Source organism: Lampetra fluviatilis, chromosome 27, assembly GCF_964198595.1.
Source record: "Lampetra fluviatilis chromosome 27, kcLamFluv1.1, whole genome shotgun sequence".
NCBI lineage: Eukaryota > Metazoa > Chordata > Hyperoartia > Petromyzontiformes > Petromyzontidae > Lampetra > Lampetra fluviatilis.
The window spans coordinates 11,800,614-11,820,178 of record NC_136301.1 but is presented as its reverse complement, the minus strand read 5'-3'; the positions used below and the strand labels follow the sequence as shown (position 1 = coordinate 11,820,178).

The 19,565-nt window shown below is 49.9% G+C and overlaps 1 protein-coding gene across 1 annotated transcript; it reads left to right on the top strand.

The window, feature by feature from the left end:
- The first annotated feature begins 967 nt into the window (after positions 1 to 967).
- On the top strand, positions 968 to 19,455 carry LOC144942397 (uncharacterized). Its single transcript, XM_078869240.1, has 9 exons — positions 968 to 1,105; positions 4,266 to 4,506; positions 5,273 to 5,790; positions 5,988 to 6,092; positions 6,536 to 6,613; positions 8,332 to 8,674; positions 9,344 to 9,427; positions 12,420 to 12,496; positions 13,275 to 19,455. The coding sequence occupies exons 2-9, from the start codon at positions 4,302 to 4,304 to the stop codon at positions 16,896 to 16,898; spliced, it is 5,034 nt and encodes a 1,677-aa protein (XP_078725366.1). The 5' UTR covers positions 968 to 1,105; positions 4,266 to 4,301; the 3' UTR covers positions 16,899 to 19,455.
- The last annotated feature ends 110 nt before the right edge of the window (positions 19,456 to 19,565 follow it).

Here is a 19,565-nt window from a genome sequence, read left to right as displayed (position 1 = left end):
GCGTTCCAAGACCAATCTACGACTTCCAGAAGATTTGAATAAAACAAGACCGTTCTGTGCTACTTTCGGAAGACCCCTCCCAACTCAACCCAAGTTGCAGCTCCACACAACACAAGTCAACACCCAACCCCCGAGCATCGAACACAGCCCTCCAACATTCAACACATCTAGAAACCACCACAACACCCAACCCGGCAACATCCAGCACAACACCCTACATCCAACAAAACGCATAGCACATCCAACACAACACCCAATCCAACATCCAGCACAACACCCCAACACAACACCCTACATCCAACAAAACGCATAGCACATCCAACACAACACCCAATCCAACATCCAGCACAACACCCAACACAACACCCTACATCCAACAAAACGCATAGCACATCCAACACAACACCCAATCCAACATTCAGCACAACACCCCAACCCAACAAACCAACTTTCAACAACCACCCCCAATCAACGCCAACACGCCCGCTTCTACCGGAAAATGCCACTCGCCGTTCGTAACGAATCGGCAGGAATCGATGTCCTCTGTACTTATGCAATTGGTACTACAGTACCGTCAAACTTTATTGTTGTATTACTCTGATTTGCTTTAGCGTTCCTATACATACTTTGCACTCATATCTGTTATTTTGTATTGTTTCTTGTAACTTTCTGACCCCATGCTCCCCCCTTTACTGGACAATTTATAACAAAAAAGAGCTTATTAGCTCATCGGATTTCTCCAGAACAAATAGAGACGAAAAACTCAAACAAGCCACGCATCTTCTGGAATACTCCCACGTCTTCCAGAAGATTCTTCTGGAAACCCGTGAAATGGCAATCGAACGTGCAGTAGCATCTTCCGGAAGGTTATTTTCAAGGAAAGCGTCAATCGAACGGGCAGTAGCATCTTCCGAAAGACGGAGACCCTTCTTCTTCCGGAAGATATCTTCCGGAAGATCGGCAGAGGTAAAGATGGGCAGAGGCGCCCGGTGATGGCGGAGCCCTCAAAGCGGCGCTGTGAAGGAATGCGGCCGAGTTGAGCGAGCTTGGAGAACCCCGCGGATCTCCTCCATCAAACCCCCGGCTTCTTCCAGGGCCCACGGCGGTGAGAGTCACAGTCACTCGCGGTTGTTGTTGTTGTTGTTGCCCGTGAAGTTTGTTGTAGTTTGGCGATCGCCGTCCGTTAACAAGGCGCCTCTTACCCCCTCCACCATCCCGTCGCGGCAGTGAAATCAAACACAAATAAAAGTGTTCAAACTTCGCCAAAGTTGCTCGAAACTCGGCTGAGCGACGTTGCAGTCGTCGTTTCGCGATCGCCCGTGGTTGTTGCGGCGGTGGAAGTGGTTGCGCTCATGGCTTTTTGTCGAGACGAGACGTGGTGGTGAAGAAGGCGTCGGGTTGTCGTTCTCTGGCCCCCAACGCTGGACAGCGCCCCACGCCATTAATTATTTATCAGCCTCTGCTCGTTTGTTTGCGCGAGGTAAATCGATACTTGAATAGAAGGAGAAAGAAACTTCATCCACTTGCAAATCGCCTGCTTTAACTGTAGTTTGCGCGTAAGCAACTTTTATTATAAGTTAAGATTTTAAAATCTTTACCCCCCCCCCACCTCAACAACGTTTTGTTACCGACGTGAAATTCGAGACGGCTTCCCGAATTCCTCTCTCGCTTCTTCAGTTTTACACAGATTGTTTTGTCTTGTTGTTGTGCTTTGGAAAGGGGAAAAACAAACTAATTGGCAGGCAAAACTCGATCTTGTGAAAAGTTGACGCAGTTTTGTTTGTCACGGCGAGACCGCGACGACATCGTGGGCCCTGCGTCCTGAGTTTAAAAGTCAACCCTTGTTGATTAATTACCTTGCCGATGTTTATTGTTGTTGTTTCGGTGTTGTTTAGTTGTTTTGGGAAATGTTGAAATCGAAGTATGGGTGAGTTTAGGCCCCAGGCTTGGCTGTGATGGGGACGGAATGGAGCAGGAGGTTTGTACTTGTAGTGGTTTTGGATTCATGGCTCTGCTCAGGGGCCGCTTGGCCATAAAGGGCTGCGTGGTGGTGCCGCGTTCAACCCATGCCCTCGAGCCGTGCCCTTCACATAGATCGTGTCCCTATGTTGTGGCCAATGCCGTGTGTAAGTTAAAGCTCTCCGCAGAGGCGGATGCAGACAGTTCAACAGGTATATGGGCGAGGCAGGCCCACGTGTACAGGCTTATTAAATAGGGCCCCTACCTCGAGTATTTTAAGTGTAAAAAAAATCTATATATTATAAATGCCCTCCCACCAACACCCCAGATTGACCACTGCCTTCTCTGAGTCACATTTTAGCCATAACCACCCGAGCTGTATCGGTGGGGGGATCCTTTGTAGCAATTGATGTCTATTTGGTGTTTGAACATTTTAACTCCTATATTATTGCCGGAAAGGGTAAATCCTATTATGAATTTCTTTCATCACCCTAAGGTGTTGGGCATATACCCCCCTCTGTTGTACAGGCCAGGCCCTGAATGGGCCATGTCCTTGAGAAGTTATGCCCATTTTACGGCAAGCCTTAACATTAGCGGGCTGTACCTCTGGCCATCATGCCCTGAGTTTTCACAGCAATGTTTACCAACAACGTTAAAACCTCTCCCATGTACAGTAAAGGTCATGCCGTTCATAAGTTAAACAGTCTCGCGGCCTTGCCCTCCGCAGGCCGTGTTCTTCCTGCATTCTAATTCGATTGTCAAGTCCTGGGACAAATCAGGTCTCGAGTGAATTACAATAGTGATTGGCTTTTTCGTAGTGAATCTCAATCGCAGTGTAATTGTAATTTCGGCGAACAATGCTGGAGTTATTCAAATTGTAATTGACCTCGGATCTGGACAATGCCGTTGATAGGTCATGTGATGAGTTGGCTGTGACCTCACATTTCAAAGTTTATTCTTTTAGTGTTTTGTCTGTACCCACTTACATTTAAAAGTTGTCCCCTTTTATTCTGAATTTGAACTGAAACTATTAATCGTCAGGGAACCGAGGTGCAAAATGCTCTTCGTTTTAATTTTGCTTTGGATTCGTTGTTTATCATGTGTAATATGTGGCTTTGACGTAATATATTTGTTGTGCAATTTTCTCCCTTTAGCTTATATATTCTCAATTAAAACCATTGTGCTGTTTCAGTTGATTGTATGTTCTACCATTCCAGTTTACCTGAACCAATGTCGTAATACTTTGATATTTCATGTAACCCATATCACCGAGTTAACAACTCCAATCAGTACATGCTTGTCTTTTAGATATCTAATATCTGATACGTTCTGTGGTAAAGATCTTTCTCTAACCGGTGAGTGAGCTGGAACATTAATGTTGGTGCATCTATAAATGCTTGAAGGTGTGACAGTTTTATTTGTTTGGTTGTCTCGGGTGGTTGAGGGTCTTAAGACAGAAATTTGACAATATCATTTCCAAAAAATCTATTATTTATTATGTTGGCTACGAAAATCAACATGTTACCGTAATGGGTTGTTTCCATCGCCTGGTGATTTATTGCATCTTAGTCATGTCCTCGACGGCACATGCCCTCTTTTGCTAGAGTCCTACCTCTTAGCCACACAATTCCCAAGCCATGCCCTTACTGTAGCTGGGCCATGCGTGCACCATCCACAGCAGCAGTAGTAACAGATGGGAACACGTGTTACCCAGACAATGGGGCCTTGACTGGGCTCACAGTTAACAAGGCACAGCTGTATCAAATCTCCACCCAAGTCTATAGCCCCTGGAGACAACATATATCGTCCAGAGACAGACTGTGGCCTAAAGAGATAGGCTATAGTTTCAGGCTGTCGGATATTACCTCTGTCGTTCTACTCGTTACTGAGTGTTGGTGACCTGTGATGAAGCTACTTCACTCTGTGATATTGTGCTTTGCTATAACATTGGTATAATGCTGTGGTTATTATGTTTATAATACTACCTTGTCCATCTTGGACTGTGTATACCTCTGTTCCATTTCCTTCCACTTTATTCAATCAACAGTGTCTCAATTCCTCAGTTATATAGCAACAGCGCCGCCGGACTGTGACACGACCGCAAACTATACGATCCCTGAAACACAGTGCATTTGTGATAGCCTTGTACGATAATAGTGGCGCATATATCAAATGTCACTAATTTATCAATATTAAATATTCTACATGTTTTCCCCATGATGCCTATATAGCTGTGTTCAAAGTACTTGAGTTCTCTTACTGCTGCACTGCAGCTGAAGTTTGCCCCTGCTCTCTCACACACACAGAGTCCCAAACTTCTTCCATCGAGAGCCGGCTCCAAGATGGCTTCGGGGGCGGTGAGCATGGCCTGTTATGCCGGCGAGGTCCCAGCGGCGTCGTCCACCGAGTGCGGCACCAGTGAGGGGCCCCTGATGGCTGAGCTGAAGACGGTGGCGGAACTGGCGCTGATGTCGGATGTCGACATGAGTTACGACGATGACGATGATGACAACGATGATGGTGGCAGTGGCTGCGTAAGGGGGGGAGGTGAGTGGCATTGGCAGATGAGTGGGTGGCACCGTAATTAGCACCAGATGGACAGAGAGCACCAGCACCTCAGAGAAGGACAGATTCGCCGCCGAACAAGCATCGATTGCCAGTCACCAGATAACTCAGAATGTGCCTGATCTCGGAAGATAAGCAGGCCTGAGCTGGTTAGTCTTCTTCTTTCTTATGGCATTGAGAAAAAAGTAACAGGCTACAATTGTATTTTTAATTTTGTAAGATATTCCGCTGCATCTAGTGTAGCTGAGTGGAGTCCACTTGTTCCACCAGACTTAGCCTGTTGTATAGGGCAGTCAATACAGTGGAGATATGCCTGATGGTTTGCACCTCACCGCGTTCGCAATTTGGTGAGTAGTTAACGTTCCATTTATAGGGAAATATCCATACCTTCCATGTGTCGTTCGGATACAATTGAGATGGTCCACTGTCATCAGGGAAGAGAAAAAACCAGGTTGTTAGCCTGGTTAGTGCTTATATGGAAAACTGCCCGTTGTTGTAGGCTTCATAGTTCATCGGATTTATCCAGTGTCAACAGCTATTTAGATGCTGAACAAAGATCAATATTATAATTTGGTATACAAAGTAGGGAACACTAGAATTCTACGGTGTCTTCCTTCCTTTGGCTGCCACTGTTTTGGGTCTTGACCACCGGTGATGTTACGAATAGCGGATAAAACGTTGATGGTAAACACGCGTGTTGCCGTGGCGACGAGCTTAACAATCGTTGCTGTGCCGCTGTCTCCCTCAGGTCTAATGAAGCCCCTTTCGGATGACGATGACGATGACAACGGCATGAGCCTGCGGCTGCCCGACCGCTTCGCCCAAGAGCTCTCAAAACTTGAAGCAGCTGCAGTGGCGGCTGCAGCCGCATCAGCCGCGTCAGCGGAGGCGGCCGCGGCTGCGGCAGCAGCAGCGGAAGCAGCGGCGGCGGGGCCGGTGCCGGCCGCGATGAAACTGGAAGAGGGCGCGCGCAGTGCTGTTGGTTACTTCCGCAAAATTACGGCCACTCCTGTTCCTTCCCGGCCGCCAATGTTGGTGCAGGAACCCCTGACGGCCGTGGGGCCTTGCGTGCCACGGGCAGGTGAGGAGCAGGCTTTGACTGGAGAGTCTGGGCTGCCCGTGGGTGGTGTGGCGGTAGCGGCAGCGGTGGTGGTGACGGCAGTGGAGAAGGAGGAGGACGAGGCGGTGGTGGGGAGCGGTGGTGAGGCGAGGTCCAGGGGTTCCCGGCGCCCGAAGAGCTTCTTCTGCCGGCCCTGCCAGTTCACGGTAAGTGGCGGCACCGGTTCTCTACGTGCCCATCCCCTGCTGCCGTGTGACTGCGCAGATGCCTGCTAGGAAGGGGGGAGGTCCCCTTCTGAATGTTAGGGTTGTTCTCTGAGGTCGGTGTGTGGTTGTGTGATGCAATGGATGGATGTCCCCCGCGTGTTGTGACGCGTTTTGCCACCCCTGGATGTGCCACGTAGACGACCTCCGAGGCGGAGTTCCGACATCACATCAGCTCCCACGGAGCCAAAAAATACCTGCTGGAGCAGCAGGGTGAGACGAACGTGCGCACGCAAGCGCACACGGTGAGATGCGCACACACACTCGCATACAGTACTCAAACACACAATAACACACATACATGAAAGAGACAAAAGCAAAGATCCCAAGTATAGCCTATAACTGACTGTTGGGGCAAGTGCTGTTGGCGAGCACCTATTAAGGCTGATACAGCAAACGAGGGGATGTGGTGGCCTGCACCACGCCAGACCGCATTTGTCTCAAAGTTCTGATGTCTAGACATCGCATCAAGTACTTATTTGAGGCTGAGTTAACCTCGAAGAGGGCCAGTACCAGTTACGTGATTCGTCATTGATGTTAGTCACAAGAGGGAATCGAACTTTTATCTACACTACAGCTGCACTACAGCTCCCCGTAAAAAGAGTTGCACACGCACATACCCTCGCACACACGCACCGATACGAGTGTTCCTGGTTGTTGTTGGGTGTTTTGTGCTACGTTGTTACAGGCCGCGGGTGGTCCCATTCGCTGCGAGAAGTGCGGCTACAACACGAATCGCTACGACCATTACCTTGCGCACCTCAAGGTACTGCCACACCGCCCTCCTCGCTCTTTTGCTCTCACCGCCTTGCTCTCTCTAACTCTCACCGCAACTCCCTGTTTAACCGTCACGCCTAACGAGCGGGTCTAGTGCCTTCAGCTACCGTTGTTGTGTGTAGTTACAGTGGTGATTTTGGTGGGTGTACGCACGTGCAGCCGTTTCATCGTTGTCACGGTGTTGCGTTCTATGTGTGTGGTAGTGTCTTTGTGCGTGCCTGGTCATTTGTGTTTTAACGTATTATTGTGTCGTTGGATCTGTGTGTGTGTGCCTGTAGCGCAATGGTTAGCGTGCTCCGCTACAAACCCAGCGATCCGAGTTCGATTCCCAGTCATGGTCAACATCAGTGCTGATTATCTGAACTGGTCCTGGGCCTCCCTTATTGTCGACTGGGCCTCAAATGAGTACCTGGTACAGTGTGTAAACATCGCCACTAGGGAGACAAAGGCAGTTGGGCGTGGTGTCGGCCACCCACCGTTCCGGCCTCCATAGGTGCTTCGCTAACAACAGTCTGATAAGGCTATGCGAGGGAACTTTGTCCTTACTCTTTGGTTCTTATGGTAAAGTCACGTAGAAATAAATTAAATAATAATAGAATACGACGTTTCGATTGCAACACAAGCAACCATCATCAGATACAGATAAATGAGAAAGCAAACAAAGTAAACTTGTAAATATAATGCAATACAACACAGAGAGTCGGCCAACACAAGAGTCAACACCACCACCTGGTTGATTACGTTTTTCCAAAGATTGCATAAATTTGAGAGAGAGAGACAAAACATAGACACGGCAAGGCCGTAATTATAATATATATTGGGGGGGGACACATCCCCCTCAATATTAACATATGCTCAAAATGTCCCCCTCAATATGTTGCTATAAAATAGATTTCTGTTTATATGATTGTGGTTATGGTTGTACTTTATTAATCCCTAATCTCTGCCATTACATACAATGAAACAAGAAAAGGTAAAAAGAAAAAACAGAGCAATGTAATACAATTCACTATTAGACATTATTGTAAAAAATACATAAAAAGTCCATCCCATGTGTTAGTGAATTTTTTAATATTTTAGGCAGGAAATTAGTTTTCAAATTTAGATTTTTTTTTTCTGGGGGGGGGACCCTAGACCCCCTGGAAGATTTGGTCCCCCCCAATGTTGACTTCATGGCTACGGCCTTGTGCTACGGTATCTGGTCATATTACCATGCATGATGGTGCCACCTTTCGTGGCACGTCACTACGTTTACTTATAAACATAGTGGTGCCTCGGTGGCGAGATGTTAACGATCTTGCCTGGTATGCAGCAGGTCGTGGGTTTGCTCCTGACTGACACCTGTATATTTGGAGTTTGCATGTCTCTCTCCCCATGGTCACGTGAATTTTTTTTCACCGGGTCCTCCTCTAGTTTTTCCCTCCATATTTAGAAACATGTGTTTAGAGTATTTGGCTGCTAGAAATTTCCACTTGATAAGCCACTTAGTTGGGTTATTATTTATGGCTAAGTCATTTCTGAAAAAGAGACACGTAGCTCAGTGGGTCTTACCTGGCAAAATAAAAATATAGTTTATAGTTTTATAAAAGGACGATGAGATGTTCCTTTTGTCGCCAAAATCACGGATAACCGCATGATCGTGTGAAGCAATCAGGACAATGTTAAATTAGCGGTGCGTTCTGTCTCTCTGCACTTCTCCCTCCCAAGCACCACGAGCGCGTTGCCGGTGCAGCGCTGCCGCCGAACCCGATGGTGGCACCCCTTCGCCAACCCAACGAACCGCGTCCCAGTGAGAACCGGGAGAACTGCTCAGTGGTGGCGGCGCCGGTTCTCGCACCAGCTTCGGCACCGGTAGTTGAAGGAGGAGCGACGGTGCAGAGCGGCGAGCGAGTGTTCCGCTGCGTCCTGTGCTTGTACAGCACGGTGAGCGAGTACCACTGGAAGAAACACCTGCGCAACCACTTCCCGCGCAAAGTGTACACCTGCGGGTCCTGCTGCTACTACTCGGACCGCAAGAACAACTACCTCCAGCACCTGCGCACACACACAGGTGTGTGTTGGAATCTTTTGTCTTTGGTGCGGTAGTGGAGTGATTAGCGCACTAATCTACGAACCCACCCACCAGTGGGCACCACGGTGGTGAGATGTGAACTCACGGCTCACATCAGTGTCGAGTTCCTGGGCCTCCACGAGGACGTTAGCGCTGTTTAAGTCGAGGAGTACCCAGTGCGGTGTGTAACGTGTCGGCACTGGGACTGCCGTTGGCCACATTGTCCCCCCATGCACCACGCTGGCCTTAACAGCACGCAAACTCTCTCCAGTCTGTGAATATATCTATGTATGTTAAAATTATTTCGAACCGTACTTAGTCAACTGTGCTAATCGCAGGTGCGGGAGAAGGACATGAAACTAAACACAAAAATCAGTTCTTAGAGAAATTAGTTTTCAATCTATTTTTAAAAGTGCATGGCTCCAGTGGCTCCCTAATATCGAAAGGAAGTGCATTTCAGAAGGACACAGAAGTGCATCTGAAATCGTGCGATGTGGCGACCGTCTTTATTCCATTGCCAGCCAAAAGCCACCGCTGCCACGAGGATGACCGGGGTTTGCGCGATGATGGTTTATTCTCTGGCGAGATCAGCGAGGTATTGTAGCGAGCACTTTTGCGCGTGTAACGAGTGCGCAAAATGCCACATGGGGATGTTTGTATTTTTTGCAGGTGAAAGGCCCTACCAGTGTCCACACTGCAGCTACTCGAGCTCACAGAAGACTCACCTCACCCGCCATATGCGCATACACTCGGGTAAGTGGCTCTCGCGTAAAGCTGTAGCTGTGAGAGCTATGTTTGGTAAAAAAAAGTGATTTATTTCAGTTTTTATAGTTTAAAATACTGTTTAAATTAAAAAAAATTAAGTTTAACTTAACGTAGGTACGTGTTAGCGGCTGAGGAATGTGTTGGTGTTGTAGAGTTAAGTTAAATGTGATTTTAATGTGAGGTTTGTGTAACGTGGTTTTGTGTAAATGTGTTTTTGTACACCTATCCTGGCACAGGTGATGTGGTGAAATTTTTGGTGCTATTTTGAAAGAGAGATTGAATTTGTATGTGTGTCTGTGTTTTTATGTTTGTGGCAGTGTTCATGCATTTGTGTGCGACTGCTTTATTAGTGTTTTTTTTACGTGTTGTGTGTTTTTTATTAGTGTGTGTGCGCATGTATTAGTGTGTGCGAGGGGCTGGTAACCATAACCTTGGTGGAAATACCAAACTAAGTTTGTGCCAGAAACACCCGGGGGTGGGGGACAGGTGCCTGTGACGTATTCAGGCCAAAGCCCATTTGGCATAGCCTGCTTTGGCAAGAGCATCTACTGGACTCTGTATCGTGATGGAACAGTGAATTCCAGCCCATATCCTTGACACCAGGACTGACCGCAGAGCTGGTCTGCCCACTTACTATCAACTTGTCATCTGTAAGATGCGCCTGCCATTCTTCCACTGCAGTGGTGCGTGTCCACCTAAGGACCCCATTGAAACCCACAATAGCCTGGTGTCGGCTTATTGATGAAGGTTGCAAGCGAGAATATTTATATTAGGTATTGGGGAAGGGGAAAAACCCCCTTAGCTCGGATAACATCACGGAGCAAGATTGGGTTGACCCTGCTGAGGCTGCATTGTCTCCAATATGGGAGGGAGTAGCTGCTTCCTGTGAGTGGCTGGCTGATGTACCATTTATTCAGCAAGTATGAAGGGTGATGTAGAGCCTAAGGCCAGGTAAAGCACCAGACAGAGATGACCTCTCAAGCGAACTGCTGTGATAGGATTGCGATTGTGTGCAGGCCGAGGGGCGAGAGGCTTGCGGAGCCCCAATGTGGTTTCAGACCGCGGTGGGCCTGCACAGACGCAATATTCTCTTGTCTATCTGCTACAGCAGAGTTATAGAAAATTTCAATAGGACCTATAACTCTGCTGTATTGATCATAGGCCATTGTTGAGGGTTATTCTTTATGCATTCAGGGTCCCTGACCCTCTGCTCACAATCATTAAGGACGCTCATGGTGGCCATGTCCAGGTAAAGTTGCGTAGCAAGGAGATTGAATCAGTTCTTGTTCGCTTTAGGGTGTAACAAGAATATCCTTTGGCCCATGCACTATTTATCGTCTTCTCTGCCCATGTATTTTGAGATGCTCTCCTTGGCTGCACCAGAGTAATTTTCATCTGTTACAGATACAATGGGAGGTTGATGGATGCTTGCGTATGGGCCCCTATTGTCCAACGATGTTATTTATGCTGATGATCTGGTAATTGCTGGTCACACTTGGATGGAGACTCTACTGCTGAGCTTGGAGCGTGCTTCTAAGAGATGTGTCCTTACCATCAGCCCTACAAGAGCAAAGTACCTGTGTGGGTATTTTATGGTACAAAACACTCCAGCACCTCCATTCCCTATGGGTGTTGGGGCAGTTGTGGAGAGAGTGGAGGTGTTTCCATACCTGGACAGTGTGCTTTATGACCATCTCCGGTATGGCAACGAAGGTCTCACTCTCAATCAGTCAAGCGACATTACCTTTTCATCTGCTGCGTAACACTGTGTGGAAGCTAATGAGCCTCTTGCTCCGTACAAAGTTCCGAGCCTTTTCAGCCATGGTTATACCTGCTGGTCAGTGCCGGATTAAGCTAGTGTGGGGCCTGTAGCATATGTTATAAAGGGGCCCTAAATAAATAAATAAAACCATTAAAACACATTTTTTACTTGTAAAGTAATTGTATTTTTTCGTTTGCTATACATCCAAATAATACGACAAATCTTTAACCTTAAACACCCAGTCATTCATATAAGTTGAAGCCAGTATTGTACTATAGTTATAGAGCAAGTGCAGAATCACTGAACCGGAATTGATAGCTTGAAACCATTTCGTGCGGGGCCCTTGAAAGTGCGGGGTCCGGTCTGTAGCATATGCTACTTTTGTTACTAGGATAATTCGGTACTGTGCTTGCAAAAGATTGACCCCTTTGAAGGAACATCATTGCTGTTTATCATCTATCCTAGGTTTAACCATATTGGATTTTGCGAATAGTTGAGAGATCCTTGAATGATATGAACAGTCCCATCAGTGAGATTGTCCGGCAGGTGAGGCTTTGTTGGCTGGGTCATTTAGCCCACATGCCCAACCACCACATATCCAAACAATTTCTGGCTGGATACAGGGGGCTAAACAGGCATGGCACGGGCTGGAGAGGAAATGGGCTGATGTAGTAGAGAAGAATATGGAGCTGATTCGACTTTCTGATGACTGGTACCAGCATTATCAAGATTGGTGTCTGTGGATGAGGCGACCTGACTTGGATTCTGGCTCACGTCCACCAACACCAGTGACGATTATATTATCTTAACCGGCCCGGCAGTTCCCTAGGTCGACTCAGCCTCAAATGAGTACCTGGTGTGGTGTGTAAACAACGCCACTGGGGAGACAAAGGCGGTCGGGCTTGGTGCTAGCCATCCACCCCCTTGTATACCATTCCGGCCTTCATAGGTGCTCGTTTAAAAGCACTTGCCCCAAAAGTCTGCTAAGACTACACTGGGAGTGCTTTGTACGTGTGTATTTGTGTCTAAATCTATGTGTGTGTGTGAGGAATGGTGGTAGTGTAGTGGTTAGCACACTGCGTTACAAACCTGGGGTTTCTAAGTTCGGTTCCTAGGCATGGTGAGCATCAGTGGCGATTCTCTGAAATGGTCCTGTGTCACCATGTGTGCCACCATGGACGGTGGGTTCTCTCTGAAACTCTCCTTCTGCCTCTGCAGGCGAGAAGCCTTTCCACTGCGACCGGTGCACCTACGTCGCGTCGAATCAGCACGAAGTGACGCGTCACCTGAGACAGGTGAAGCCGTAGCGGGGTGGAACCTACGGGAAAGGGGGCACCTAGATGATGCTAAGTACAGTACAACATTGTCGGTTAAATCTCTGTTGATTGTTCATTATATAAGAGTAATAATAATACAAAAACCCTCTTTTTAAATCCTTTATATTAAGTTCGCTTGCTTGCTTGCTTGCGTGCTTGCTTGCTTACGACCGTGCAAACCTTTCGGTCGTTTTATAACCCACTTCCCGTGATCCAATCGAGCTAACATTTTGCACACAGACTCGTTGTGCGAGACAATTAATGTTCGTGAAAAAAAAATTCCAAAATTTTACACTGTTTAGGGAAAACAAATTAAATATTTAATTACCAATTGTTTAATACTGCAGACAATCATCTGACCCATAGGTGGCAGCCATCTCAAGCCAGAGGACGAGAGGACTCTAGCCGCCACGCATATAAAGGATTTAGAGTGAAAAACTTTGTTTTTACGGGTTATACTTATTAACATATGGGTCCAAGTCTGCAGACCTCTTTTATACGCAACACAAAATTGTAATTTGTGTAATTATGGAGAATATAAGTAACCAAATAAATGAAGCAGATGGTTATTATTTAGTTAATTGTATTTCAACAACTACACAAATAACTATTTTGCATTATAACTATTCGGTCGCCTCTGATTAGCACGGTTGGCTCCGTACGGCATGCTAGCAGTTCAACATTCGTATGTGTGTATGCGCATCTCAACGCCAGCCTCGCCTCACGATGGAAACTGTGCACCGGTCCCCGCGCACAGGTCCACTCGGATGGGCCCAAACCGCTGGTGTGCGGCGAGTGCGGCTACCGCACGGCCGACCGCAGCAACTACAAGAAGCACGTATTGTTGCACACGTCTCCACGGCGCTTCCCCTGTCCCGCGTGCTCCTACGCCGCCTCCAAGAAGTGCAACCTCACCTACCACCTGCACTCCAAGCACCCCACCTACACTGGCACTGCTACCACCGCTGCCACCATGGCAGCCACCACCACAGTCGTGACCGCGGCTCGGCAGCAGCAGCCGCCACCGCCTACGGTTTCACCGGCACCGCCGGCATTGTCGTCGTCGGCGACAAGCGTGAAGGTGGAGGGAGCATCGAGCAAGCGGTCCATTGTGTGCTGTAAATCGGACACCGGCAGTGGTGGCGGCTGTTGCACCGCAAAAGTAAATGGCGTTAAGAGGGAGGGTAGGGGCAGAAAACGGCAGGGAGGGGCAGTGGCGGCAGCAGTCGCGGCTCGTGGTAGGGCTGGTGGGCCGCCGGGGGTGATGGGGCCGGCTAAGGAGACCCCGGAGAAGAAAGTGAAGTGCGAGGAGAAAGCGACAGCGGTGGGGAGGGAGGCATCGCAGCCGGCGCTGCCCTCTCCGTCATCACCGCGGCCTCCTCCAGCTATGATGGAGGAAGCGGGTGCAGAGCTGGAGTGCGAGGAGGTGACGTCGTCCATTGTGAAGGCCGCGAAGAGGAGGGGTAGGCGGCCCAGCCTCAAGATGGCCGCCCTCGCAATGGAGGCTGAGGTGCCTGTCGGGCGGAGTCGGCGTCGGGGCAGGAAGAGGAAGAGCAAGGAAGAGGAGCAGAAGGGCGATGATGAGGGTGTCAAAAAGCTCCGCAATGAGAGCGAGCATGTCAAAGGGGTTGTTGGGAAAAATGCGAAAAAGCTCAAAGCGGCCGTCAGGAAGAAGGCGGAATCAGTGGTGATGGAGAACCGTGGAGGAGGTTACAGCCGGAAGAAGCAGCAGAGGAATAGCGAGAAGATTGAGGCGGTGCCTCCCACACGCAAGCGCAAGACGACTTCTGGTGGTGACGATACAAACGAGGTGAACGGCAGAGAGGGTGCCACCACAGCAGCGTGTCCTCCGAGTCGAAGGAGAGGCCGCAGAAGCAAGGCCAATGTTGTGGTGATGCTGGCAGCAGATGAGGAAGGGGAAGCAGCATTGTGTGAGAGAGCGAGTGAGCCACCGTTGCCACCATCATCAACATCACTGCCGCTCACGCAGGGAGCAATACTAGCAGCAGGAGTTATTAAACAGGAAGTGACGCCACCAGTTTTACCGATACCTTTGAAAAACCAGGAAGTGAATGACAGCACGGGAGCGGTGACGTTGCTGGTGAAACAGGCGGAGGAAGTAACGTTTCTGACAAACCCCACGCAGGAAGTGACGTCCCTAGTGCAGTGCACGCAGGAAGCAACGTCACCCGTGAAGCAAGCACCGGAAGTGGAGCTGCCGGTTCCAAAATCACAGCCGGAAGTGCCCCACCCGCCTGCGCTTTCACCGCTGCGACATCAGCCGCCGTACTTCTCGCTGAAGCCGGAGGCGACGACTTCTGTCGCAAGTGGGAAGCAAACGAGGGCAGCACAGAGACGCCGCCTCTCAGATAAGCCGCAGGCGTTTTCCGGCAAGCGCAGCCAATCGCCTTCGGCGCTTTGCATGCACGACGAGGAGGGGTCGCTGCAGTCAACTTTGAAACCAGCAGATGCCGTCACCTCCAGCCGCCCCCGCAGGGTCCCAGCGAAGCGTGCGCCCAGACGAAAAATCAATGGTGGCCGCAAATCCGTTGCCAAGTCTTGGGCTAGAAATTGCGGCCCAGTGGAGTCCCCGGATTCAAAGCCACAGCCAGCTAGCTGTGAGGGAGCTGTGGCAGCGACGGCGGCGGTGGTTGTAGTCACGGCGAGAGCCGAGGAGATGCCGGCAGCGGGCTCCCCGCCCGCGCCATCGCCTCCAATTTCCGGTGCGCGCTCACACTTAGCGACCTGCGCTGGCCCGAGCGGTGCTGCCGGAGTCGGCTTCCTGTGCCGATTTGCACCGGAGCCTAACAGCGGCAGAACCGGCTGGAATCAACCGGGCAGCGACGAGGACCGGGGGGGGCCTCGCATGAGCGACGCCTTCGCTCGCGCCCTGCAGCTGCAGAGGGTCGACCACCGCCAACAGCTACAGCAGCAGCAACAGCACCTGCACCGCCTGTACCACCTACGCAGCTACTTGGTCCGGCGGGAGCGCAGCTACGTCCACAGCAGCGGTGCCTTCGACGGCGCAAGCTGGTTGAAGGTCGGCACGGAGTTGTGCGGCGCCCGACAGTGCCGTGAGGCTGTTGCAGCAGTGGCAACGGCGCCTCCCTCTACACCGAGCGACGACGGCATGGAGTCGCCGCTCTCCCTGGACTCGGACGGCCCATTTACACGACACGATTACAGCACCGCACACCAGCAGCAGGAGGGGCGGCCGCGCGCCAGCGGAGACGAGGGGCGTGGGGAGATGGACGAGGACGAGGGGATCCACAGCCATGATGGAAGGTCATCGCCCGAGCGCTGCTTTGACGATGACGAGAAGGAGAGGACGGGAGAGGAAGAAGAAGCGCGAGCGAGGAGGAAGAGCGAGCGGCGGCGCTGCCGGCGCCGGCGCCAGGCGTTTGAGCAGAAGCCGGATCTGGGAGGAGTCTGCAATGTGACGCCAATCATGTCTGAAATGACGACGGAGGTTGTGCCGATACCACCACCACCAGCGGCGCTGCCACTGCCGCCGGAGCCGCTGCAGAAGGGGCCGATGCTGACGCCACCTTGGCTGAGGCCGTCGCCTGGGCGGTCTCCTGTGACCCCCAGGGGGCCCGTGCCACCGTCGCCGCTACCGACACGGGGAATGTGCGTGTTCTGCGACCGGCATTGTCACGGTGACGCCGACTACACGTTCCGCCTGCGGCGAAACCTGGTGAACGTGTACTACCTGGAGCGCGAAACGGCTGGGCAGAATGCCAGCAATGGAGACGTAGAGGGAGATGGTGGACACTGCGCAGGGCACCATGTGGGGCAGGGAATGAAGCGTGCCGGAGAGGGAGACGGGGAGAGAGAAGGGGAGAAAATTGCGAAGAATGACGGAGAGACAGGTGGGAAGGAAGATGGGGAGAGAGATGAGGGGAATAATGGAGGGAGAGATCGGAAGAAAATAAGGGAGAAAGACAGGGAGATCACAGATGACGCTGGAGGGAAAGACACCGAATTGGAGAGGGTGACGGGGGATGCAAATGGGAAAGAGGACGTGGTCAGCCAACAGTGTGGGCATCAAAAGAGGACGAAGGAACAGTCAACACAGACCGTGTTGTCTCGAGAAGACGACACACAGACCGACGTACCTTGGGAACAGGATGCGAAGGCCGACGCACCCAGAGAGTGGTGCGCACAACAAGATGACGCATCACCTAAAGATCGAGACGTGCAGAGTGACGCGTCCAGGGAGCCCGACGCACACGCCGACGCGTACAGAGATCAGGACACGCAGACCTACATATTGCGAGAGCAATACACACAGACCGACGCTTGCAGAGCACCGGGCACACAGGCCCGTGGAGCGAGAGAGCAGGAGACACAGACTGACCTGGCTGTGGAGACGAGTTGAGACACGCTGAGGCCCACAGGGCGGGGGGGCCAGGGGGAAAGGGGGGGCATCGTGATGTTGGGGGCCCCATCCCCACCCCCTGTGATGTTGGCAGCGAAGGTGCTTTGACAGTGGTGTGCACCGGACCTGCTCCTGCCGATGTTGCCACACAGTCTTTTTGGTCCCATACCTGAATTAGTGCCTACCAGTGACTACCAGTTGGTGCTTGCCAGGTAGTGCCTCCCTTGGTCTACCAGCCAGTGTCTACCAGTGCCTATCAGCCAAAGCCTACAAGTTTCTGCCAGCAAGGGGCTACGAATTAACGCTTATCAGTGCCAACCAGCTAGTGCCTTAGAGTTCTACCAGCCAGTGCCTACCAGCCATTGCCTACCAATGCCTACAAGTGTTGTCCACCAATCAATGCTTACCAGTATTTACCAATGCCTACGAGCCAGTGGATACCAGCTCTGCCGGCCAATGGAAACTGGCCTCCCGTTCTTTCGCCTTAACCCAGAAGCAGTGTTGCCAGATGAGAGATGAGTTCCTCTGAATCTGAGAGCTTCAGTGAACCCACGGCACGTGGGTCTGTCCGTGACCTCCTGCTAGCGAGCCTTCGATGCTTCACATGGCCTAAAAGTGCACGTAGCCAGGCACAAGCGCCGGTAATGTCACCGCCGCTTCGTGGCAAATGGCTGCAGCTGTTACCCACAATAGGGTGTTGATAAGATACGAGTTGAATTAATTATAATGGTGATGACGACGAGGCTTTAGTCTGGGTTCTTTAAACGCTCGCCTCACTTGACAATCGTAGATTCTTAGTTGCGGGATGTTTACTGGACAGATGTCGATGACATCTGTGAAAAAGAGCTTTATAGCTCTGTGGATTCCTCCAGTATGAATATTCTGATTCTGTTTTGTATTTAAAGGACAAACGCTGGTGTGTTTGGGGGTTTTATCTAAAGTCTTCCCAAGTGCCTTACCCCCGGTGTTATGTTACTTGTACAAGTGTTTTTATCCATGTTACCCATGCACACGTGTAGTTACCAGTGGTGTAACAGGTGGCGCGTAACGTGTGGACATGCGCGGTGTTACCCACCTTACATGATCATTGTTATCCGTGTCAGGTTGTTTTCTTGTATGCGTGTATACACGTAACACGTATTATGCTGTCTTTCTATGTCTACCAGCGCATTTCCCCAGTGGCTTCATATCAACCTTTAGCCTTCAGTCACCATCTCTTGAAGTGGTATGAATGTTGAGAGAAAGAGGCTGTGCAATTGTATAATTTTAAAAGCCCCATTTGTGTTTTTTCCATGTTAATCGCAAGTACCAAAGAGTAGTAGTGAGTGTGGGTTTATATCGGTGTAGAGCTGTGCTTTCGAGTGAAACAATAGTTTGGAGGTCACTCAATTTTAAGACTCGGGAGAATTTTGGTCTTGAGACTCAGTGGTCCCCGTCTCTGCGGGGTGTTGAGACTTGGGACCCCAGGGTCTTAAGAATCGATATTCAGCTCAAGGAAATCAGTTTGTAAACACGATCTTGAGTCGAGTATCTCAATTCAGAAAAAAGTGTCACGGTCAGTCTTCAATAGAATATCGTGTTCCCCGTAAGAGCGGGTCACTGGATCCACTTTGCCAAATTTGAGCGCTTGACAGATTTGGTGACATTGAGCGATACTCACACCAGCCAATGACCCTTCGGCGTTAATCCCATGATCCTGTCTGCCGAGTAAAGAAATGTCGCTCAGAGGAATGTGTGATGCCATTATGGGATTCCAGAGGTGAGTTATATGAAACGTGTCCAGTGATATTTCCCCTCGGTTTGCAATGTATATCAACGTGAAGCAAGTGGGGATTTCCCCTTCAGGAATTTTATGCAACTCCTCGTCACAGGATTTTGCGAGTGCCAATTGTCTCCCCCATTACATTTCCCATTGGTTTCACAGAGGACGACACACGCCGTTTTGAACTCTCCATGGACAATTCAGGTTTAGAGCCTATAACGATTCAGTCGTGATTTTTAATGAGTTATCGTGTCGTGTGGTCATGAATTTGTCTCAAAGGTCTATATATTTTTACGTTGTAGTCCATGCAGAGTCGATAATGGAATCGAGAGGTTCTTTATTGGTGTAGCCGTGTTAATCCATGGGAGGAGCTGTGAATCTGTAGAATCTAAAGTTGCACAACTGTTGAATCTGCAGTGGGATGGTGTGTGGAGAAACACATCTCACATTCTTACAAAATGCAGTGGGTGCATAAGAATTGATTTGAATCTGTGAATTGTTACATCTCAAGTTGGAGCCACGCGATCATGGGGTGTGGTTATAAATGTATGGCGAGTGTTAGACGCTTCAGAATGCTGCGACAGCCTGGATATCTACCGTCCCTAAGCTGTTTCTTTTATGGTTTGCTTATTTCTTTAATGCACCCCTATATCCTATATATAGTATTCAAACACATATACACACTATGCGTATTCTCACAAATGTTTCTTTACATTTATGGTGTAGGAATTGTCGGTGTAAGCGTGTCATGTACATCAAGACCCTGCCATCCTTAAATAAATTAGCTGAAAGGGCCCCCCACTTGATTTTGAATTAAATGACTCGCGTGCGAGTGGCTGCCCAAGCTAGCAGCTCAATCTGACAGGTCTTCCTCTGACACGGTTGGATTAAGATGACACACTGGC

Coding starts and splice junctions, on each gene's coding strand:
- LOC144942397 (XM_078869240.1), top strand. CDS start 4,302: ATGGCTTCGGGGGCGGTGAGCATGGCCTGTTATGCCGGCGAGGTCCCA. Junction 6,093..6,535: donor TGCGCACGCAAGCGCACACG/GTGAGATGCGCA, acceptor ACGTTGTTACAG/GCCGCGGGTGGTCCCATTCG. Junction 9,428..12,419: donor CCATATGCGCATACACTCGG/GTAAGTGGCTCT, acceptor CTGCCTCTGCAG/GCGAGAAGCCTTTCCACTGC.